Genomic DNA, 25,778 nt, shown 5'->3' on the forward strand with positions numbered 1-25,778 from the left:
TATGTACAAAGTTTCAAATTGATCTGAAAACAACTTCGAGGTAAAATATCTTAATCAAAACTTTAACCGGATAAAGGATGGCTAACCTGTTGACTTAATCTAAGTGAAATTACTCAACACTGGCAATATAAACTAGAGGCTCTAAAGAGCCTGTGTCACTCACCTTGGTATATATGTGAATTAAACAAAGGAAGCAAACAGTTCATGACAAAATTGTGTTTAGGTGATTGTGATGTGTTTGTACATCTTACTTTACTGAACATTCTTGCTGCTTACAATTATCTCTATCTATACAGTCCGCCAAAAGTTAAGCACCACCGAAATATAACTGGCAATATTTTTATAACTACTTCAAAAAAAATATTAATGTTTGGTGTTATGAATTACCTTCAACAATACCCAAAGAAAATCCATTACGACCAAAGAGATTGAACTCTGATAAAGCAGTCAATCAACCTCTTATAAAAGGTCATCTGCACATTTCAAAATACACTGTTTCTCCAGGTGGTCGTGTTAGTGTTCGTACATTGGTCAGTCGACTTCTCAGAGGCAACCGAAGAGCAAGTCTTGGTGTATAGAGACCTGTACTTACAGGAAGGCACTCCACCGGTAGGTTTTAATGGGATAATGACTATCTATGCTTGAACATAAGAAGCAGAGAAAACACTCATTGTTCAGATGGTAGTCAGTTTCTTTTACTGCCAGTAGACACCATAATACGTATTTCGCGGGGAAACAAAACGGCCTATGACCAAAAACAATGTTTGCACAAGGACTGCATTCAGTGCTGGTGGTGTTCCAGTATGGGGTTGCTTCTTATACCCTTATAAGCTGGGTAGGCATATTCTGCAGGGTAACATAAACGGACAGACATACAGAGATTTGGTGCCTTAAAACATTGTAGTCCCTCATCTTAATAATCCCCCACTTGCGTCTACATTGCCAATAAATACCCTTGTACATGGACGACAACTCTAGAACACATAGGGCAAGGATTTTAACCGAGTCCAAAGAGCAAGCCATTTACACTGTTTTTTAGCCTTCCATGTCCCCATGCATAAACCCTATCAAACATGTCTGAGATGCATTTGGTGGAAATCTCAATCACAGAGATCCACCTTCACAATATTTTGTCAATTTCAAAAGTGGTATTTGTTGTTTAATGCAACAGATTTTCCTAAACTAAAGCTTGAAGGCTTTCACCGAGAATGATACGTCGTGTTTTGAAACTGTACCAGAAGTGTCAGAGGTTGTTACACATGCTATTGACTCAAATATTGACATTAAATTTGCCGAACATACCAAAGCTTATGTGTAGAAAATTTTAATAATATTGGGTGATCAATTGTTGCAAAAAAATAAAATCACAGTGAAACTTAAATTCTGTTTCTGAATTGTGTAATTTACACTACTTCTATAACGGAAAACTTACATGCATAGAACCTTCATAAGTGACTAAAATTAAATTTCTGGTTTGTTTATGGTATACATTAGCAAAATTGCTATATGATTGTTTTCTTTTTTTCATGGAATAATTGACTTTTTAAATTTTGAAAAAAATCTATGCAATAAAAATAGGTGGTGCTTAACTTTTGGTGGACTGTATATAATGAACTTGTCCGTGTAATTTTCAGTGAAAAATGTTAGTAAAAAATTACAAATTTTATGAAAATTGTTAAAAATTGATTATAAAGGACAATAACTTCTTAGGGGGTCAATTGACCATTTTGGTCATTTTGATTTATTTTTGAGACTTAAATTGCTGTAAATTATTGCTGTTTACAGTTCATCTCTATCTATAATAATATTCAAGATAATAACCCAAAACAGCAAAATTTCCTTAAAATTACCAATTTAGGGGCAGCAACCTAACAACGAGTTGCCCAATTCATCTAAAAATTTCAGGGCAGATAGATCTTGACCAGATAAACAATTATACCTCTTGTCAGATTTGCTCTAAATGCTTTGGTTTTTCAGTTGTAAGCCTAAAACTGCATTTTACCCCTATGTTCTATTTTTAGCCATGGCAGCCATCTTGGTTGGTTGGCCTGGTCAAAAAACACAAATTTCAAACTAGATACATCAATGATGATTGTGGCCAAGTTTGGATTAATTTGGCCAGATTGTTTCAGAGGAGAAGATTTTTGTAAAAGATCATGGAGATTTACGAAAAATGGTTAAATATTAACTATAAAGGGCAATTACTCCTAAAGGGGTCAACTGACCATTTTGTAAATCTTACTTTGTTGAACATTATTGCTGTTTACAGTTTATCTTTATCTAAAATTATATTCAAGATAATAACCAAAAACAGTAAAATTTCCTTAAAATTACCAATTTAGGGGCAGCAACCCAAAAATGGGTTGTCTGATTTATCTGAAAATTTTAGGGCAGATAGATCTTGACCTGATAAACAATTTTACCCATTGTCAGATTTGCTCTAAATGCTTTGGTTTTTCAGTTATAAGCCAAAAACTGCATTTTACCCCTATGTTCTATTTTTAGCCATGGTGGCCATCTTGGTTGGTTGGCCGGGTCAAAAAACACAAATTTTAAACTAGATACATCAATGATGATTGTGGCCAAGTTTGGTTTAATTTGGCCCAGTAGTTTCAGAGGAGAAGATTTTTGTAAAAGTTTACAAGGACAACGAAGGATGACGGACGCTGGACGTCAAGTGATGGGAAAAGCACACTTGGCCTTTTAGGCCAGGTGAGCTAAAAAGATGTGGTATGATTGCCAATTAGAAAACTCTTCACAAGAGACCAAATGACATAGAAATTAACAACTTTAAGTCACAGAACTGCCTTCAACAATGAGCAAAGCCCAAACTGCATAGTCAGTTATAGAAGGCCATGTCAGACAAAAAGTGCCTTCTAACACCTTAGTACATTTCTTATAGCGGGCCTGATCATATTCTTACCTGTAAGGTATTCAGACAAGACCTTATATCATTATCTGTCTTTTCACATAAAGCTAATAATGCTGTCATGTCAGACTTCATATGCTCCTGTTTAATGACCTGAAATAGCATTGAACGTCAGTTGTTAAAACAGTAAAGAAGAATTAATAAGCTATATATGCATTTCACTAATATAAGCCTTTAATTCTTAGTTTGCAATCACAATCAAGTATTAACAAATTTTATAATACAGTTAATGTTCAGGAAAAGGAAAAAGAATGATAAGAAATTTAATTTTTATCATAAAAGTGTCCCAAAAAAACTTATTATTTGCTTTTTTTTTTAATGTTCTGTGTTGCTGGAAGCCTGTCAAAAATATATCATTTTAAGAGCATGATGCTTAAGGTAAAAAAGGTTAATATAAAAATGTTGCATAATTCTTTTTTTAAAAGTACTACATAAACACTCTTCCACTATTTACTGCCTTCAGTCAGTTTAATGATCCTCAGGAAACTTTCTGAATATTCAGCCAATATAAAGGTGCTATTCTTTTTAAGATCTGTCTGTGATTTGGTATAATTTTCCTCTTAAACAATATAATCTAATTTTGGATGTAACACGTCTTCTGATTGGCGTTTTGTTTATCACATCATAGACACAATTTTGTCATGTCACCATGAAGTCATCAACGTTTTTTCATGATTTACGACGGTTTAACATGGTATAGAGAATTAAATTGTAAGAATAACTGTAATATTTTGTAAGTCTATTGGAAATAACATAAAAAATGTGGTGCACACTGTTAAATAACACGCTACTCGAGATATTCATTGTGCACTAAATACTGGCCATTTTTATTATTACCTCATACAATCTAGCAGCTAGTCTGGATGGTTCTGTAGGGGGGAAGTTCATTATCAATGCAGTTTGTCTGAGTTGTCGTAATGCTGGAACGTATCTGAAAGATAATTGTAAAAATTTGAAACAATTTACAAAAACATAGAACATTTCTTCTTATAAAATTTTACAATCTAGTATACTTTATATTATATGAAGTATGACTCACACAACAGGTTGCTAATGCAAACAATATTTGTTCCCATCATATTTCCTCAGGAACATAAAAGAACAACTTTGTTCAAATAACTTTAAAATGTTATGATTATATCTGATGAACTGTGGAAGTAATCCCAACCATAAAATACTACATGCAGTTATCAAGAGAGGTCAGCTTTCTTATTCCTTAAAGCAGTGGTTTTCTAATATTAAATATGATTATTTTTACTAATTTGTTAGCCTGATGTGATCAGGGTTTTTGAGTAACGCAGTGGTTTTCTAATATTAAATATGATTATTTTTACTAATTTGTTAGCCTGATGTGATCAGGGTTCTTGAGTAACGAAGTGGTTTTCTAATATTAAATATGATTATTTTTACTAATTTGTTAGCCTGATGTGATCAGGGTTTTTGAGTAACGCAGTGGTTTTCTAATATTAAATATGATTATTTTCACTAATTTGTTAGCCTGATGTGATCAGGGTTCTTGAGTAACGCAGTGGTTTTCTAATATTAAATATGATTATTTTTACTAATTTGTTAGCCTGATGTGATCAGGGTTCTTGAGTAACGCAGTGGTTTTCTAATATTAAATATGATTATTTTTACTAATTTGTTAGCCTGATGTGATCAGGGTTCTTGAGTAACCTTATAAGATCAGCCTGCTTGGATAACTAGTAGTAATAGTTTCTTGTGTTAACTTACTGATCATTACATATGCAGATGATTGGTCGTAACAATACTCCTCCATCCTTCTTCTTTTTCTTTGTTGCTTGTTCTTCTATTTTCTTGGTAAGATTAATCAACATATTGATGGCTGGCTGACAAAATAAAAATATTAAAATTATTAAACTATGAGCACTGAAACAAATATGGTTAAACTTGTAAACAAGCTTTGATTTGGGGACTGATATTCTAAATTCAGTTGTGTGAATCATAAATTTATAATAAAAAATATCATGAATCACTGGCCTCAACGTGATGCAATTACGATCATCCCAATATGGCGGACACAAATATATGGATATTTTAGAAGGCTGATTACTCTACTTTAACAGCTTATTTTCAGATTTGTTTTATATCAAGAAAAATCTTTATAAGCATTTCCGTTGAACGTGTTTTTCATAAATTATAGAAAAACAACCAGAAGAACAAAAATCGAGATTCAAAAAATCACGATGATGATAGTAACTTTTGACTTGTTTTTATAAAAAGACGATCGTAACTCAAAATTGGGAATGTTTCTTTCCGCTAAATGAACACCCTATTTAGCAGTCACGATAAAAGAAATATTATTTCAAAATCAAACAAAGAATAAATGAAAATCACTATTCTGAAAAGAAATGATAAAGGAGGATTAGCAGACTTGCAAATGCAAATGTCCTCGATATCATTTTCTTATGTCTTAATGCATTAACAAGAACAGGATGACCCAAATCAGTTGGAACATGAAAACTCGGCTTCAGAAACCAAAAGTAAAATAGGGCAAGGGAACAAATCAACTTATTTATGTAAATAAAAATAAACAAAAACATTGTGGTTTTTTTTTTAATATGATTATTTTAGTTGATGAGTTAACACACATATTTGTTTTGATGTAAATGTAGATTGTCACTTTCTTTGTGGTTGGTTTATTGTTATGTTTGCGGTGGAGACTGTGAGATACATGTAGTTGTCAAGCTCAGTACAACAACATTGTCATTAATTAATTTGATGCTGCAGGAATATTTGTAAATTGAATACCACCCTATAAACCTGGTCAAGGTTTTTAAGTCTATATTTTTAATCTGGGAACTATTTATTTTTTTAAAGTTGGTCTGGAATGTACAAAATGTTAATGTTTGACTAAAAATGTTAACACAATAAATATTTAAGATATATCATAAATTCATCTACAATAAAAATGTAAGTTTTGACAAACAAATTGCTGTTGGAATTTTTTGGTGAAATTATTATTTTTTTTTTTTTTTTTTTTTTGAAGATATAACTAGTATGAAATCGGTATTTTTCAGACTGAAAACATCTTCTTAAAAGGCCTCAGAATGCAGGATTTTGTGTCTAAATTTCAAAAAAATTCTGGGGGGGGCATGCCCCCAAACCCCCCTAGCTTGTTCACAGTCATACGACCTGCTCACTTCGTGGGCTGTTGGCCCACGAAACGGGCTACCTGACACAGAAAAGGGCTAGTTGAATATAATTTTTACTAGCCCTGCGGGCTAGTGCCTACAAAAGTTAGTGTCAACCCCTGCTTCTAAAATATCCCTATATTTCTGTCCGCCATATAGGGATGATCGTAACAGCAGTTACGATCATCACGTTGACGCCAGTGATGAATGTTGTTAAATTTAGAAATAGAGGATATCAGAAGACTCTTGCATTGTACTTAAGTATTTCAAATGTTCAGGAAACTTCTTACTAATCCAAATCAAATGTTTAGGAAACTTCTTACTAACACATTATTAATTATATTAAGAAAAGTAAATCTTTTGACTGTCTGTACAATGTTTCCTGCTTGATACCTACCATAAATGTCTTTGTTTTTACCTTGAACTATAGAGCCCTTCTTAACTCATTTTAAGAAACATTTGGTTGAAGCACCTTCAAAGTTAGATATTTTTGTTTTTTTCTTCCTCAGAAGGTAGAATATGTATATATATATATTTAGCTTTGTAGGTATTTTTAAGACACTGAGGGTGTTTTAAAGATTAACAATATACCTGTGGAGCGCCATCAATTTCATCAATAATCAGACAATTAGGTCTGGGCTCAGCTCCCATTACAGCTTTCATCTGAGTGGCAGCTTCAATTTTGTTCTTAAACACCTCTGCACTTCTGTCATCACTAAAGGGAAAAAAACAAGTCATAAAATGGTTTACTTTTTGTCATAATCGGCTGCAACTTATTTACAGTAATGATATGTCATTCCCACACGAACAGACATGTCCAATTCATCAGACAAGATAAAGATTCACTTGTATTTCTATGGCCCCACAACAAAATTTCGAAATTCCAACATTCCTCAACAAACCATTAAATGGAGAATTTTTTTAATAACTTCTGATATAGGGCTGATTTTTGTTTGTGAGTTAACCATGATGAGATACAGATCAATTTTAAATTTCATTCCGCTCTGCTATTTATTGCCAAAATTACAGGCTTAGGACTTTGATAAATTGTTGAAAATCACAGTTATATGGACTTTTTTTCTAAACTCTTTCAGATTTTGGGATGATTTAATGGCATGTGAGTTAACCAAGATGAGTTACAGATCAAGTTTAAGTTTAAGTTTTGTTCCGCTCGGCTAATTTTTGTTGAAATTACGAGCTATGATACTTTGATAAATTGTTGAAACTCACAGTTATACTGACTTTTTTTCTCGACACTTTAGATATTGAGCTGATTTTTGGTATGGGTAAGTCATGATAAGTTACAGATCAAGTTTAAGTTTCGTTCCGCTCCGATGATTTTTGCCAAAATTAAGGATTTACAACTTTGAAAATTGCTGAAAATAGCAGTTGTACAGACTTTTTTTTCTACACGCCTCCAGCTTTTGAGCTGATTTTTTTATATGTGAGACTACCGTCATGTTTGTGTCCACATGTGTTATTGAAATTACAGATTATTCAACTTTTTGAGACATGGCCATTTGGGTTGCTTTAACACATCTAGTAAACTTATTGCTTGACCGTAATATTTCTTTTTTCAAATGGAACACTACAACTTCTGAACTTTCTCCCTAGCTCTTTAACACATTAAACAAATATAAATGCCCCTACCTTGCATTGATTTCCACCACAAGCTCTTTAACACATTAAACAAATATAAATGCCCCTACCTTGCATTGGTTTCCACCACAAGATCTTTAACACATTTAGCCCCTACCTTGCATTGATTTCCACCACATTATAACCAGCATGTTTAGCTACTGTGTGAGCTAATGTTGTTTTACCTAATCCTGGAGGTCCATTCAATAGGACTAGCTGCAATAAATAGACAGAGTTTCAATGTCTCCTACATAGTACATAGTTTATCTATCAAAGGGCAATAATTTAATGTTTTTGCTCTTTATACAACTTTGTATTTAAATATCTTAGAGAAATGACAACAAATGCATGCAATTTCCAATATAACTAATATTTCCACAGGGCATGAGTATTTTAAAATATTTGATCAGCACATATTTTTGAACTTGTCTCTTAAAGACTGATTTAAAACTTTGATATGAATTTGAAAGTGTTAAAAATATCTAATCTTGACTGATTTTCAAACTTGTCTGACACTAAACTGATGTTGATCTGTGATATGTATATTTTGTTTAAAATGTTGCAAGATTTGTAGAGGAGGGAGTGTAAACAAGACTGCACTGCCATCCCACATTTCTGTCCACCACAACATATTTAGTAGGGGACAATAATATATCAATATAAAGATAGGGTTTGACAAAATAATAAGAAAATGCATGTGACAAAAATCATATGTGTTCATTCTTGACTAGAGTTATGTTGGCATTTTAGATGTCAACCCTCAGGAATAATGAATTTATTTTAAAAAATGTATATAGACTTCTTTAATAGTTGTCTATAACTGACAATTAAGTTTCTATGGAGTAAATATTCATTGCAAAATCATGATGGATTAAGCTAAAAGGATGTTTATTTTTAAATTGTGTCTTTTAAATATCCTTGGTTTAATATGAATATTCTGTAATAAATTTATTCCTTTCAAATATTTGTATAACAAAGCTTGATAGGAACAAGAAAATGTGAACTTTAAATTTATAAATTTTCACTTTTGGACAGGATATTCAGGGCTCACGCTACCAGGCGAAGTGGGCGAAGAAGTCGCTTTCCCGACCGTCACTTCGCTTTCCCCGACCCCCAAAAGCGAAAAGAAGTCGCCCTGTTCTTGACGATACTCGCTTTCAGTCGCTTTCGTCATCGGACATTTTCAATTTTTACCAAGTTGATGAAACATTAATTTTTTATTGATATTAAAGAAATTTAGACATAAACGATTCATTATCTTAAGAAAAGAGGTTGAAGCATTGTCTTTGAAGTCTGTAGCAGGTTATTTGATAAAAATACAACTTGTTATCACTTCGTGCATTTCCGCTTGTTCCGGTGCTTGTTACTCGAAAACGTACATCAACCTATATTTCGGCGGCAAAATAAGTTTGTTTCTTCATTTAAACGTGATACAAGTTGCCTACAGTAAGTGTTTAATCCATTTATTGCATTAAAAACGTTATGTTCCCTTCCAAATAACTTGTCAAACATCGTTTATTTTTGTAAATTTTCTTGCATTCGTCCGCCATTGACCGCCATTGACCGATTTCTAAACTAAGGATCTCAACCGGACCAGCTATGACCAAAATCCGTACTTTTACAATAATTACTACGGACGCACGGATGGAACAGCTGACAGAAGAATATTGATCCCAAAGGGGAAAATTACGTATTCCACACGAATTAAAAGACTTTTGGTTACATCTAATTGATTGGTGTATATAATTCTCTATATTTTTCATGGATTGTTTCAAACTATTGATTAAAGTTGTTTAACTCTGAGACTATCATGACTATTATACTATTATCAATATATTATGACCCAGCTTAATAACTTTTTTTTTTTTAATGAAAAACACAAGATAGTTTTGAATTAAATTGTATTTGATATATTATAATTTCTTTACCTTTTTAAGATAAAAAAATATTTTTTTTAGTGCTAGATACTAAATATTTAATTGGTAGTTTCTCACAAGAACCTGAGTAAAACTTAACAACTTTTAATTTGAAATGTTACTTTAATTGTATACTCAGATATGAATTGAACATTATAAAAAGAACATAATTTACATAAGACCCTTTATACTATATATGCTATAGTATAATCCAAACATTGTAGCGCACCACGCGAAAGAGCACTTCTCTTTCAAATCTCACGACTTCTCCCTATCAGTTTCAAAAAGAGAAGTCACTTCTCCCTATAATTCTGAAGTAGTGTGAGCCCTGGATATTGTCTTAGATAAATTTAAATTGACCTGTACCTTCCTTTTTTTTTCGTTGTTTTTAAAAAGATGTTAATAAAAAATAAACCAATATTTTTAGATTTGTGATCTCAATCTTACAGTTTGCTTTGGCCTGTTAAGTTTATCTAACTCATCTAGCACTTCTATTTGGTTCTTCTTCCATTTCACTTCCTTCACGGGTTTCTTCTTTTCTTTAGTTTTGATAGGCATGTCTTTACCAAAAACAACAAAGTCCCACAGTTTAATCCAGTGCAATAATGTTCTATTTATAGACTGTAACAGAAACATGAATCTAAATTATAAATATGTATATAATAGTGAAAACACCTTTTACAGCGCTTGCAACTTCCTATGCAACCATTGTTCTTTAAAACTTTACCAATATTGAATAGAAAATACAAACATGTATTTAAAAAAATTTAAAATGAGGATAACAGAAGAATCCAACTAACTTATCAAAACTGTATAAAACTAGCTTTTGTTGTGCATTTTTTTATTCAGAACTTCAAATTAACATTCATTTTGATGTCTATGAAGATGATACATATCACCCTACTGTAAATTCAGAACATTTATTATTGCAATGGTTTAACAATTTATAAAATGTGTTATCAATTATTGCAATTTCTGTCAATGCTGTATACAAATTATGCTGTCAAATCAAAAATTTTCACTTTTGCTAAACATTTTCTGTCACAATTATCACAAAAATAAAAACATGGTAATGATATCTGAAATTTCCATCAATTACTGCACAAATCACTACCCAGAAATAGGAACATAACTTATCATCATACTTTAAAGGAGTAACACAACGAGTGTCACATGTGGAGCAGGATCTTCCTACACTTTTGGAGCACCTGAAATCCCCCCTAGTATTATGGTGTGATTCATGTAAAAACCAGTCTTAGTTTTTCTATGTAAAGTTAGGGTTTGGCAGATTTTTTTTTTTAATTCTGGTTTTCTTTAGCAATAACAATGTTAGTTTCTCTGAGACATTTTGTTTTGAATGTCCCTTAGACAGACATTATCAGTATTTTTTTATCTGATAAAATTGCGAATGGAAATGGGGGGGGGGGGGGGGTCCATAAGTAAACAATCCTACCAAAGAGCATAGAACAGCTGAGGGCCATCAATGAGAATTCAACACATCGAGAAAATCCTGCATGGAAACTACATATATTACTTACTTCTTCACTGAGTAAATCTGTATATTTAAATGGAGCATACTTTTCCACCCACAATATCTTTCTACTGTCTGGTGTTTCTTCATGTGTTTCCATGGTTACATCATCATCACTTTGATCACCATCATCTAAATTTCTGGAAGATAAATGAGTGTTGAAGTGATTAAATGGGTCAAACTCAAATGACCATATTATGCAAAATTTCATTTCATGAATTGACAAGCCAGTAAAAATTTGTCTAAAATTTTGTAATGAGACATTTATATCTTTAATAATAGCAATTCTATTTTATTTCTTATTATTATTTCTAAGAGACATACTAGACTGTACCATATTAAATGTGTCCTCATAAAAGGCTTTAATGAAGTGAAATCTTTTTGAAAATAAAGTTCATGCAAGAGATTAATAACAAAACAATGCAAAAAGCAAACTGATAAATAGAAAGAAATTAGTGTAACATCAAAAAACCAAAATCAACCTACAAACATATCAATAAACTGTTATCACAGAGATATGTCTTGCTTATTTGTAATTTTGATAATGCAAATGTTAATATAAAAAATAACAACACTTTAACATGTAAGTTCAACATGTAAGTTCAACATGTAAAGTCAATGAAACATGACTGAAGATACATGGCTAAACAATCTCCATGGAAATGAGATGTGACAATGCTAATACAACTGCATACCAAATACCATTGACTTATCATAAGTAGTTCTCTTTAAACAAACCTAAACACAAACTCATACATGTAAACTAAGCAAAATTTCAGTCAATAAACCATAACTGAGGGGGAGGGGGTTAAAAAAATTCCATGGCAATGAGATATGCCAATGTTAATGCAACTGCATACCAAGTATACTTTACCTACCACTGCTGATTCCCCATAAACTGACCTAATCACAAACTAATACATGTAAACTAAGCAAAAGTTTCAAAGTCAACAGACCATGACTGAGGGGGCGGGGCCAAACAATCTCCATGGAAATGAGATATGCTGATTCTTATACAACTGCATACCAATTATCATTAAATTCCCACTAGTGGTTCCCCATAAACTGACCTGATCACAAACTTATACATGAAACTAAGCAAAAGTTTCAAAGTCAATAGACCATAACTGAGGGGGTAGGGTCAAATAATCTCTATGGTAATGAGATGTGCCAATACTTATACAACTGCATACCAAATATCTTTGACTTACCACTAGTGATTCACCATAAACTAGACCTAATCACAAACTAATACATTGTTGACGCCATGTGCACTGTCGCTGGATACAGCATACCTATGTCTCACTTTTTGACTCTGTCAAGCGTGACAAAAACTTTATACTTTCTGCTTCTTTGTATCATTGGATATAAATATCATTATTGAAGCACCTTGATCTGACTGAAACATCATATACTTTAACATTACCATATAAATAACACATAGCTGAGAGGGTGATAGAGCAGATTGGTACCCCGAGAAAACATTGTCAACCGCGGCGAAGCCAAGGTTGACAATGCCTTTTCAAGGGGTTCCAATCTGCTCTATCACCCTCTCAGCTATGTGTTATTTAATTTATTATACTGAATGTCCTATAATTTTTGGCTTTTACAGATTAATTTTATTTTAAAAGTATTTTCTATGACGTCACGCTCATAACAACGTTACGGGTATTAGAATCAAAGCGCGAAAGCGCTGTAAAGGCAGTTAATTACAGGTTGTGTGTATTTCTAGTCCAGTTATATCATTATCTTCCATGGATAGAACAGAGGTGGTTTGTAGAATTTAAGATTTAGAGTTCTTTTGTACCTAGTTCACCTATATCTAGTCTACTGTTTACAGTATATTTTCTGTGCCTCCCATGAAATGCATTTTTAGCCATGGCCTTGTCAGTTTGCTTTAAATTTATGAGTTTGACTGTCCCTTTGGTGTCTTTCGTCCCTTTTCTTTAGACATATAAGAACTTTTCCTTTTCAATATAAATAGACTATTTTTAATTATTGATTGTATACACATATTCTATGACTCCCATAAAAAAAGTTCACAAAGATTGACTAGTCTCTGTACTGTGTGTATAGCAAGGACATCAAGTAACATAATGGTAAATGTACATAGTAACATGTCAACTTTTTTGATGACCATACCTGTCAACTGTCAGTTTTTGCAGAGTATTTCCCCAATCGAGCTCAAGGCTCCCAAATGGAAATTTTGTAAGAGCAATTTTGTCGACTATTTTAAAGAAAACAATTAATTTAACAATGGCTATGAACTTGCTAATGCATGAAGAAGCCAAAATCCACATTAGAATATATTGAAGGGAATCCATGGCAAATCGCCCCACTTTTCACTAACTCGCCCCACTTTAAAAACAAGGGTGCACACACTGAAATGTCTCGCCTTCTTTACTAATCATTGATATTATGTTGATAGTCCTAATAATAAAGCGTTATTACAACTGTCACATAATCTTAACATAAACCAAGATAACTAAACATTGACCTTTGAACCATGAAAATGAGGTCGAGGTCAGATAAACCATGCCAGGTAGGCATGTACAGCTTACAATTCTTCCATACAACAAATAAAATTGACTTATTGCTTATAGTTTAAGAAAAACAGACCAAAACACAAAAGCTTAACACTGAGCAATGAACCGTAAAAAATGAGATCAAGGTCAAATAAAACCTGTGCGACTGACATATACTAAAATAGATCATGAAATATTTCCATACACCAAATATATTTGACCTATTGCATATAGTATTAGAAAAAAAGGCCAAATCTCAAAAACTAACTTTGACCACTGAACCATGAAAATGAGGTCAAGGTCATATGACACCGGCCAGGTAGACCTGTACACCTTACAACCATTCCATACACAAAATATAGAAGACCTATTGCAATCAGTATAAATGAGTATAAGAAAAACAGACCAAAACACAAAACTTAACTTTAACCACTAAACCATGAAAATGAGGTCAAGGTCAGATGACACCTGCCAGTTGGACATGTACAGCTTACAGTACTTCCATACACCGAATATACTAGACCTATTGCTTATAGTATCTCAGATATGGACTTGACCACCAAAGCTTAACCTTGTTCGCTGATCCATGAAATGAGGTCGAGGTCAAGTGAAAACTGTCTGACGGGCAAGAGGACCTTGCAAGGTACGCACATACCAAATATAGTTATGCTATTACTTATAATAAGAGAGAATTTAACATTACAAAAATTTTTAACTTTTTTTTCAAGTAGTAACTGAACCATGAAAATGAGATCAAGGACATTGGACATGTGACCGACGGAATCTTCATAACATGAGGCAACCATATACAAAGTATCAAGCATCCAGGTCTCCGACCTTCTAAAATATAAACCTATTAAGAACTGAGCTAACATCGCCGCCGCCGTATCACTATCCCTACAATGTATGTTGAGCTTTCTGCAACAAAAGTCGCAGGCTCGACAAAAAAACTGCCCCAACCTGATTACCAAATCGCCCCACTTGTGAACTGTGATAAATCCCGTTAATATTTCTCCTGCCAACTGGTCCCACCTAATGGAAATGGGTGAAATCTAGATAAATATATTATTAACCAGGATGAATTTAGTAATGCCAACTCGCCCCACTTATGGAAAAAGATGTTATTCCATTAAATATAAGTTAAATTCCTTATATTGCATTTTGATACATTTAACTGGTTTCTTTTCAACTGTTATGCAAATAACTAAGCTTCAAAACTTACAGTTATTCTTCAACAATCAGTTTTATTTTTAGAATTATAGTTTCAGTATATATCAATAATAGTAATTAAATTAATTTTCGGTTTGTTTGTATTCTGTGTAGATTAGTTTTCGTTAAAGTGGTGCGAGTTTTTATTTTTAATTGTATATATTAATCTAAATATTACCGTTTTTTTTATAAGTAGGGCGAGTTGACAGGAGTAATATTAAACATGATTTAACCAATTTCACATGTGGGGTGATTTGATAAATCAGTTTGTGGCAGTTTTTAAAAAGTGGGGCGATTAGCCAGTGGGGCAACTTTTCCTGCTTCCATTTGAAGGCCCCCTTGAAGGTTTTGTATGACTATATTGACCATCTTTCACGTAAAACCCCCATGTGCATTTTGAAAAGTTAGCAGATATGTTTCTAACTCCAGGCAAAATCTACCGGTATGAATGAGAAAGAAGTTTTCAATTAAAGCTCTGTGGCCATAACAGCTGTCTCATTAGCATTTAACCACTTCCCATATTTACAATTAAAACAATAGAAGAAAATTATTCAACGCAAAAACAAAACTTACTTGTAAATATGAAATTCTCTTTACGGTATGAGTTTTTCTCCGAGTTTGAGATTGTACAGTAGTACCTGTAACTGCTTATACCTATTTCTTATTCACTTTTGCTTGATAAACTCACTAAATATCATATACATTGTACCACATCTCCTTATTTTTATAAGCATTCCAATAACATGAACAATTGTAATTCAATTCTATATACCAAAGCAAAATGAACTGCACCACTTTCATTCACTAGTATGCATTTTTTGGCAAAATACAAGTTCTTAAATGACACAATATATATTTATTGATAAAAAAATTATATTTAGTATACAACTCTTTAACAGGTATAAAAAAAAGCACAGCTTTGTCATAACTTGTGAAATCTGTGCTGAAAACATAGACATTGATGGTATTTGAGTAATTCCATATGTGAAGCTCAACATTAGCTTGTCAGTTGGTGGTGGACAGTTATAGTTCCTTTCTGCAGGCTAGGATGAATGACTTATCAGGAAAACCAATTTCACAAATCAAAACTTTCCTCTAGATTTCTCCTACAATATTCATCCAGTTTAGTTCTTTTGTTTTAATTGGACACCGTCCTGATTTTTAATTTTGCAAACCATTCAGTCTCTTGCTTGCAAATGGAGCATGAAAATAGGATGGGTATGGCAGTAGACAAGTCTCTTTAAAGTGGGTTTGTGCCCTGAAAAAAAGTTTTATAACTTAAGTTTTTTTGAAATTTGTGCAACACACATACCTAAATAACTATAAAATAGAAGAGAGCATCATTCGTGTCAATGTTTTGTTCCTGTTTACATTGTCATTGATATTTTTTCAGAAAGCCTGAGGCATAACTCGTGAATTCCTGTCATTACATCCTAAATTAACATAATTACTGCTAGAATAATTATCAGTATGATATACGTACACTATCATTTTACAGCCCAAGTCTTCAGTATATATAATTGTTGCATTCATTCACTCCTGTGTTCAGTCGTTCAAAAATATTTAAACATCAACAAATGAACTTTAATAAGGACAAGAAAACACTAGAAAAGATACGTACATTCAATCCGTGTTAAAGAGTATTTGAAAGAGAAATATATCTGGTTAAACGATGTATAAAGGAGGAAAAATTGTAGACATTGCATTACGATGCTTTCTACCTAATAGCACGTGGATATGTTTACATATTTAGACTTGACCCAGTATGACCCGTACCTTGTAGGCCACCGCCGTCATTTAAACACTCGGTTACAGTCGTGTAAGACAGTAAAAAGCTTAAGCCTGTACTATTTGCGTGAAGTAAATGTTTTGTTCTGTACATTTAAATTGTTTTACCTGATAGCAAGGACGTATATCTATCCGTTTCCTTCTCAATTCACTTTGTCAAATCCTTCGAGCTTCTTCAAAACATACGTATTACTGCGCCGGAAGTGAGAAAAATATGAGAAATCCTCGTAAAATAATGCTATTTTCAATTTTGTGGAATCCATTTTGTTATATTTATTATACAAAGATAAAAAAAAGTTACGATTAATCATGAATTTGCATATCATTATACGGAACGTTTATGGACTATTTTTTTAGCTGTAAATCGGCCATTTTGGCGGGAAATCATGTACACATACACACGTAGATTGGCTGGTACCCGATCGTAATGTTACACATCACATATATCAAATAGCTAATACCCGGAACGTAGTACCGGGAATCATGATAATACGTAGACAACATACATAACTAGAAACGCTTTTACGGTTTCTCGTTCATAAACCGAATTCCGCTTTGAATTATAGAAGATACAATATTAATCATGTCCAGTCGACTTTTCATTGTTATATCAACGTCTGAACTAATTAAAGAATCTTTAGATGTCAGATAACACTCGAAATTGACCCGACCTCTTTCCACACGGAATACACATAATGATAGTTTGTAGTCAGGTTGACTGCTTATAATGCAAAATACACACTAATAACAAGTTCTATAAAACGAACAATACACACTGATCGTTTCTTTAGTCCCCAATGTAAATGAAAGAAACAAAAACCATATTATACCATAAAAAGAAGAGGAGAAATTCGAACATTTCCGGATCTATTTCTGGCCAAAAGACCCCCTGCAAAGATTGCGTATGAAAAGATGAACCTCATGACTTAAAAGTCAGGCCTTAAAGCACTGCCTTTAAAAAAACAACTTCATTGTTCTTTGAATAATCGATTTCTGATTGGTCTAGACGAGAGGGTAACATTAAAAAAAATTGTCACTCGCTCAGCCATGTGATGAGTAAATTGACACCCTCGTCTTAGTCAATCAAAATAGGGCATTTTAACGTGAAGTATAATAAAATATAACATTACCTTCTCATTTGTTGTGTTAAGTTTGCTGCTTCTTCTAAAAGTCTGCTCTGTCTCTAAATAATAAAATATCATCACATTTACAGCTGTGTTTGTACAAACAAATAAATGAAAAAAAAACTCTCTAATCTGCTGCTATATTTAAACTATTTGAAAGAGCAATGTACTTTGAAACATAGATCAATGTCAAATGAACATACCATACAAAATTAATTTTGCAAAGGTAAATTCATGAAGAACCTCCATACCATTTTTTCAATCCTAAATTGTTATTGAACCTGTTCAAAATGCAATATTTAAAATTTGTCCACTGTCTCTCCTCCTGACAACACAAAGACTGCAGTTTACTTTGACTCTTGACTTTGAATGAATATAATTGAAACACTTCACAATAATTGAGATAAAGTATAAACTTACTTCAGTTTCTAACGAATCCTTCATTTGTTCCACTGATACTGGCAATAATCTAGTAGACTTGGCATGTTTACCTACTGTATCATACTGTTAATACAAAAGATAAAAACAGATTATGAAACATTTTCCAAAATATCTTAAATTCAAATTTTATTTCCTATCTTAGTATTTTTTATTTCTCTCTTATTTTAGTTTTTGTGTTAATCACTATAAATGTTTACTTTTGTTGCCATGCTGCTAGTTTGCAATTTCAAATGACTTAAACTCCAACAGTCATTACTGACATAAATTATGCATAGATAACATGAGTCAACATAACTTATAATGTATTCATCATGTTCATGCAGCCCTTTGCAAAACAGTAATAAATGAATCTCATATATTCAGAACCAAGTCTTTACAAATGAAAATATCTATTACACAGCATTAGAATTTTAAATGCTACAATAACATTGATGTTTTAATTGACCATACCAAATAAAGTGCACTGAGAAACTGTCTTTTAGGACAATGTAAAGATAATGTAAAACTTGCTCATATCCTGAGGATGTACATCTCTGAGGTGGGTCTCATTGGGGTCTAAGCGTGACGCGGGATTGCCGATTTTATGTAAGCATGACTCGTGAAAGTCAAATTATTGTGGAGTGATAACAGGAAATAAGGTCTTGCCGGACCCAGGAAATGACAAAAAAATGATAATTGCTCACGTACATAGTGTAAGCGGGATACGGGAATCTGACAAAACAGTAAGCATGATCCGGGATCGGAATCCCCAATGAGACCCCCTCTGAGGAGCCAAAAACTTCTACAATTAACTAACTTTTTTTCTTAACCTAATTTTTGGGTTTACAAGACTGTAACAAAATAATTAGTGAAGAAGAAAAAAATCATAACATGGTGCACTTTTTTTTTTGCTACGGCCCTTTGAAAATGCCCAATTTTGATGATTTTCCCATTTATCATTGATTTTTACCTATTTTTGGGTTATTATCATGAAAAAAATCACAGTTCCACAATTCAACTTATTTTCATACTTTCTATAAAGATGAAATGGACCAATCTGAAAAAAAATTACTTACAAAAACTTTAGACCTGTAGGTGTTAATATAAGAAAGTTTTATCCTATTTTGCCACTTTTTTGTGTATAATTTACCATGCTGTCCATTTTGTATTTTTTTTATTTTTCTCAGTTTAAGAACAAAAGGCATATTATTTCAACTTTTTTGTTATAAATGATTGAAAAAATACATATTTAAGAAAAATGAAAAGACCAAAATGATATGGGATGTACATGATTCTTGTAAAATAATTTTTTGTACCCCTCACCTATTTTCTCAAAATTTATGCTAAAAATACTGATTTGATTGGTCGTAAAATTTGAAAACTGGATTTCGCAAAAACCGTTCATTGCAAATGCACATTTTTTTCACAGATTTATGTTTGATTATAACATTATTAAAATTCTTTGATATTTTCCACTTCTATCACATGTTTTGGAAATAATTCAAAAATGAGATTTCAACAAGACTGAAAAGTCAGAAGAATACATCTTTAAAATTAAAGAATAAATCACCTCTGAATATAATTCCATTTCATCTTTTACATTTAGATAGACAACTTTTCCTTCTGTCCCTCTAGTGCTTATAAAATTTCCTTGAGGGACCCGTGTGTGGACCCTTTTTCTTTCAAAATCATATCCTGTATAAATATATAATTAGAAAATATAGTTTATTTCATTAATAACAATTTGATAATCTTTAAGAACTCATATCTTTTATTACCTTAATTTCTTAATATATATGCTTCAGCAGTCTTCCTCTGCATTTCCTAACATCTTTTTAACACTTTGAAATACAACAATGATGCCATTTAAATACATGAACATTAGTCACTTTTTCTGTTAGTTAAGTATTGTTCTTACAACATTTCAAAAATAAGTAACAACTCTTTTATGTATACAAGTCTAAAACAGAATTGAGTACCAAAAAATGTTATATGCTATAAGTTTTAGTAAATGCTACTTTATACAGAAGAATTGAGAATGAAAAAGGGAAATTTGTCAAAGAGACAACAACCCAACTAAAGAGCAGAAAACAACCAAAAGCCACCAATATGTCTTCAATACAGCAAAAAGTTTTGGCAAATATGTAGCAAAGGATTTCACAACAATGAAACGTCCTACAAAATCTATCCTTTTTAATTTGTCCTTAAATAGATCAAATAACCAGCATAGTTGAAATCTTTGCTCTCAACATATTTTTATGTTTTGTGGCTTGTCTGTAGAGACTCAGTAGTATAAAGATAAAGGCTTACAGAACCATCTGTTGAAACATGACTTTCTACAAGAATTTCAAATTGAAATTTTTACTCAACACACGAGAACGCCATCTTCGCTAGCCAAGGGTTACGATCCACTCCCGCTTGAGTGGATCTTAACCCTTGGCTAGCGAAGATGACAAGAACACATATCAAGGGTATCATTTGCTGAATGGGTCCAAGTGAATATCTTAACAAATTACTTCACACAATCAACCAACATTGAAAAAATGCCATGGGTACTGCTAAATATACAATTATAGAGTGTTTCAAATGTGGAAACTGTCAGTGATACTGTTCGGTCGTCATTAGGAACCTTAAGGTGTTACCTAACACTACAGGGAGATAACTCTGTAAAGTCACCTAACGTTTAAATTACTTTGCGTTGTAAATGTGTAAACGGAATATTAAGTTTCTCAATGATCAAAATTGGTGTTTGTCAACTGCTATATAACCAGTGTAATTTTTCTGACAAAACAGTTGATTAAAAAATTTTGAAATTTCTATATTTTTGGTAAAGAGTCAAAGTCAATAGTTTGTCAAAATTTTATTAAAATTAAACCAGCCAAATTAATTTTAGTGAAAGTGTTAGGTACCACCTTACTACAATGTTTATTACTGTTTAAACAGGTGTGTAGTTTAAGTCATTACATACATTTCTCGAAGAAGAAATTCCTCTGTAAGGTTATTACTAACAAAATTTGTCTTTTGGCTTTATTCCAATTTTTACTTTTAGAATAATAACACTGCAGTTGAAGTGTTTAATCTGACATGTCTGTTCATGTATAAGATAATACACAATTTGAAAGTAAACACTTATATACTGTTTATACTGATATTTTTCATTTATATATCAGGATCAATGTATCGTGTAGAGTCAACAGCAATGCTAATCAAAGAGCTGAATAGCTCAGAGGGGAAAGACGGCCCTTGTTTCTATTTAATTATGTTTTTGGAAAGGGGGGGTATCTTTTGATAGTTTTCATATGAAGAATGAAAAAGAAAACAGCTAGAACATGTAGAAAGGTTGACAATATTGAAATCAATTGTTGTTTATGTAATTTCATTTCCTTAGTTTAGGATTCAATTTGGACCAATGGAAGAGATCTGCATCTTATTAATCTAAACATTTGATTAAAGTTGATAGCTAATTATCTAAAACTCAACTGAATTCTGTCATTTCACAACAACTACAATATTTTTTGAAATCTTGATTGTGTACCACTGAACTGCAGGCTAGGGCCATTTTCGATTTTTTGTGACAGTACTCTTGGATTTTTAAGTTTTTTCTTTAGAAAGTGTGGACTGAAAAATCTATTCAGTTTTAAATTTCCATTGTTAAAGTTCCGAGTTACAACTCTCATCACAGGGAAACAGGTACTAATAAAAACAAGAGGCTCTCAAGGGCCTGAATCGCTCACCTTAATTTTTTTGGTTAAATCTCTCATCAATGATTATTTTGGCTTTTCAATTTATTTAAATGTTCTTTGAATCGTTCTATTTTCTTCAAAAGCAAAAAAAAATCATTTTCTCCTATGTTCTATTTTAGCCATAGGAGCTATGTTTCTTGACATACAAGGAAATGAAATATAAAATTTATACTAGATACTCTGAAACTCATTTAGCCTAAGTTTGGCTGAAATTGAAACAGCAGTTTCAAAGGAGAAGATTTTTTAAAGTAAGTCAACATGATGAACAAATTGTGAAAAAAAGTCTTTAAAGGGCAATAACTCCTTAAGGGGTCAATTGAAAATTTTGGTCAAATTGACTTATTTGTAGATCTTACTTTGCTTAACATTTTTGCTATAAAAAGTTTATCTGTATCTATAATAGTATTCAAGATAATAACCAACAAGAGGCTCTCAAGAGCCTGAATCGCTCACCTTAATTTTTTTGGTTAAATCTCTCATCAATGATTATTTTGGCTTTTCAATTTATTTAAATGTTCTTTGAATCGTCCTATTTTCTTCAAAAGCAAAAAAAAATCATTTTCTCCTATGTTCTATTTTAGCCATAGGAGCTTTGTTTCTTGACATACAAGGAATGAAATATAAAATTTATACTAGATACTCTGAAACTCATTTAGCCTAAGTTTGGCTGAAATTGATACAGCAGTTTCAAAGGAGAAGATTTTTTAAAGTAAGTCAACATGATGAACAAATTGTGAAAAAAGTCTTTAAAGGGCAATAACTCCTTAAGGGGTCAATTGACCATATTGGTCAAATTGACTTATTTGTAGATCTTACTTTGCTTTACATTTTTGCTATTAAAAGTTTATCTGTATCTATAATAGTATTCAAGATAATAACCAAAAACTGCAAAATTTCTTTAAAATCATCAATTCAGGGGCATTATACCTGAAAAACCAGTTACCCAATTCGGCTGAAAATTTCAGGACAGGTAGACCTTGACCTAATAAATACTTTAACATCTTGTCTTATTTGCTCTAAATGCTGGAGTTTTTGAGATATAAGCCAAAAACTGCATTTTACCCTGTGATCTATTTTTAGCCATGACGGCCATGTTTTTTGACGAAATAAAAAATAAAGCACAAACTTTTTTTTATACACCCTACTGATCATTCAGTTGAAGTTTGGTTGAATTAAGTTGAGTAGTTTTAGAGGAGAAGATTTTTTAAAGTTAGCAAATATGAAGCACAATTAAAAATTGTCATTAAAGGACAATAACCCCTTAAGGGGTCAATTGACAATTTTGGTCATATTAACTTATTTGTAGATCTTACTTTGCTGATCATTTTTGCTGTTTACAGTTTATCTTTATCTATAATAATATTCAAGATAATGACCAAAAACTGCAAAATTTCCTTAAAATTACCAATTAAGTGGCAGCAACCCAACAATTGGTTGTTTAATTCATCTGAAAATTTCAGGGCTGATAGATATTGACCTGATGGACATTTTAAACCCTGTCAGATTTGCTCTAAATGTTTTCGTTTTTGAGATATAAGCCAGAAACTGCATTTGACCCCTATGTTCTATTTTAAGTAACGGCGGCCATGTTTTTTGACGGATCAAAAATCAAAGCACACACTTTGTGCAGGATAATCTAAGGAACAATCATGCTAAGTTTTATCCAAATCCATTTAGTAGTTTCAGAGAAGAAGATTTTTTAAAGTTAGCAAATATGATGAACAAATTGTGAAAAATTGTCATTAAAGGACAATAACCCCTTAAGGGGTCAATTGACAATTTTGGTCATATTAACTTATTTGTAGATCTTATTTTGCTGATCATTTTTGCTGTTTACAGTTTATCTTTATCTATAATAATATTCAAGATAATGACCAAAAACTGCAAAATTTCCTTAAAATTACCAATTAAGTGGCAGCAACCCAACAATAGTTTGTTTGATTCATCTGAAAATTTCAGGGCTGATAGATCTTGACCTAATGAACATTTATACCCCAGGTCAGATTTGCTCTAAATGCTTTCGTTTTTGAGATATAAGCCAAAAACTGCATTTGACCCCTATGTTCTATTTTAAGTAACGGCGGCCATGTTTTTTGACGGATCAAAAATCAAAGCACACACTTTGTGCAAGATAATCTAAGGAACAATCATGCTAAGTTTTAACCAAATCCATTCAGTAGTTTCAGAGGAGAAGATTTTTTAAAGTTAGCAAATATGATGAACAAATTGTGAAAAATTGTCATTAAAGGACAATAACCCCTTAAGGGGTCAATTGACAATTTTGGTCATATTAACTAATTTGTAGATCTTACTTTGCTGATCATTTTTGCTGTTTACAGTTTATCTTTATCTATAATAATATTCAAGATAATGACCAAAAACTGCAAAATTTCCTTAAAATTACCAATTAAGTGGCAGCAACCCAACAATGGTTTGTTTGATTCATCTGAAAATTTCAGGGCTGATAGATCTTGACCTAATGAACATTTTTACCCCAGGTCAGATTTGCTCTAAATGCTTTCGTTTTTGAGATATAAGCCAAAAACTGCATTTGACTCCTATGTTCTATTTTAAGTAAGGGCGGCCATGTTTTTTGACGGATCAAATATCGAAGCGCACATTTTGTGCAGGATATACTAAGGAACAATCATGTTAAGTTTCATTCAAATCCATTCAGTGGTTTCAGAGGAGAAGATGTTTGAAAAATTGTTAACGACGACAGACGACGACGACGGACGCCAAGTGATGAGAAAAGCTCACATGGCCTTTTAGGCCAGGTGAGCTAAAAACAATATGAGTGAAGTAAACTGTGTGAAACTTGTTTCCAAATCTTAATTTTGAAATATTTGTAAATAATAAATATGTTTAAACTACAAAATGATTTTTTTTTTTTTTTTTTTTTACCATTACAGTGATTATGTGGGTACACAAAAATTTAGTTTTAATAGAAGACTACTAATCCAATGAAATGTCACATTTGAAGTGTTTAAATACATTAACTTTTATTTTAGTGGATAATTACTCATCAATTGAGGTGCTCCTGAATTGGAGGAAGATTCCCAGAATTTTTACAGAAAAAAGTGGTCTCACGAATTAGCGACAAGAAGAATTTTAGCGACAAGAAGCGACAAAAAGAATAACGTTTTTCTTGTCGCTAAATAGTCTTCTTGACGCTTCTTGACGCTTCTTGTCTCTGATTAGTGAGACCCGAAAAAAGTAATAAAATCGTTTCTTTCCCCTGTCTCATGTAACCCCACGATTTTTGTTTATTTTGAAAGTTGATGACCTACAAATTAAAGTATTGTATGTTGATGTTTAAATCATCTACAGTAAACAATATTATGTTTAGATTTAACAAATACAAATTTGTAATTAGTGCAGGATCTCTAAGAATGATTTAAATAACCAGTGAACTGGTGAAGGATATCCCTGCTTCTTCCAAGAATGACGTCACTATAAAATACAATGTAGGTTGGATATATTTAGAATATCTTGTCATACTAATTTTTCCGGATTGTAAAATAAACGTAAATAATGTAAAGGAGAGTTCAAGATACGATAATTTCGTGAGAAACAGAAGGGAAATGTGTAAAAAAGTGTTTAAAGTCAAACTATTCATTTCTGGGTCTCCTTCTCATCAATCTAAGTAAGATTTGTTGGGGGGGGGGGGTTTTCCACACTATAACATGTATAAAAACAAAATGAATGATGTGAGGGAGTGTCACTCTGGTCAACCCCATAGGGGATTGATGGCTTGAAGCCGTCTTTCCCCAAAAAGCATATATTACAGTTTCTTCTTC

The 25,778-nt window shown here is 32.2% G+C and overlaps 1 protein-coding gene across 2 annotated transcripts in view; it reads right to left on the reverse strand.

Moving 5' to 3' along the window:
• LOC134725921 (chromosome transmission fidelity protein 18 homolog) overlaps positions 1-25,778 on the reverse strand; it is a 46,942-nt gene that overhangs the window by 10,387 nt on the left and 10,777 nt on the right. For both annotated transcript variants that reach the window (XM_063590207.1, XM_063590208.1), the window contains exons 4-13: positions 19,806-19,930; positions 18,236-18,319; positions 17,822-17,874; positions 11,177-11,309; positions 10,086-10,259; positions 7,841-7,938; positions 6,676-6,799; positions 4,664-4,779; positions 3,767-3,860; positions 2,924-3,022 (exon numbers count right to left, since the gene is read on the reverse strand). In XM_063590207.1, coding sequence (XP_063446277.1) covers positions 2,924-3,022; positions 3,767-3,860; positions 4,664-4,779; positions 6,676-6,799; positions 7,841-7,938; positions 10,086-10,259; positions 11,177-11,309; positions 17,822-17,874; positions 18,236-18,319; positions 19,806-19,930 — 1,100 coding nt within the window. The remainder of the gene's footprint in view (positions 1-2,923; positions 3,023-3,766; positions 3,861-4,663; positions 4,780-6,675; positions 6,800-7,840; positions 7,939-10,085; positions 10,260-11,176; positions 11,310-17,821; positions 17,875-18,235; positions 18,320-19,805; positions 19,931-25,778) is intronic.

The sequence above is a fragment of the Mytilus trossulus genome, chromosome 7, assembly GCF_036588685.1.
Source record: "Mytilus trossulus isolate FHL-02 chromosome 7, PNRI_Mtr1.1.1.hap1, whole genome shotgun sequence".
NCBI classification, from domain to species: Eukaryota; Metazoa; Mollusca; class Bivalvia; order Mytilida; family Mytilidae; genus Mytilus; species Mytilus trossulus.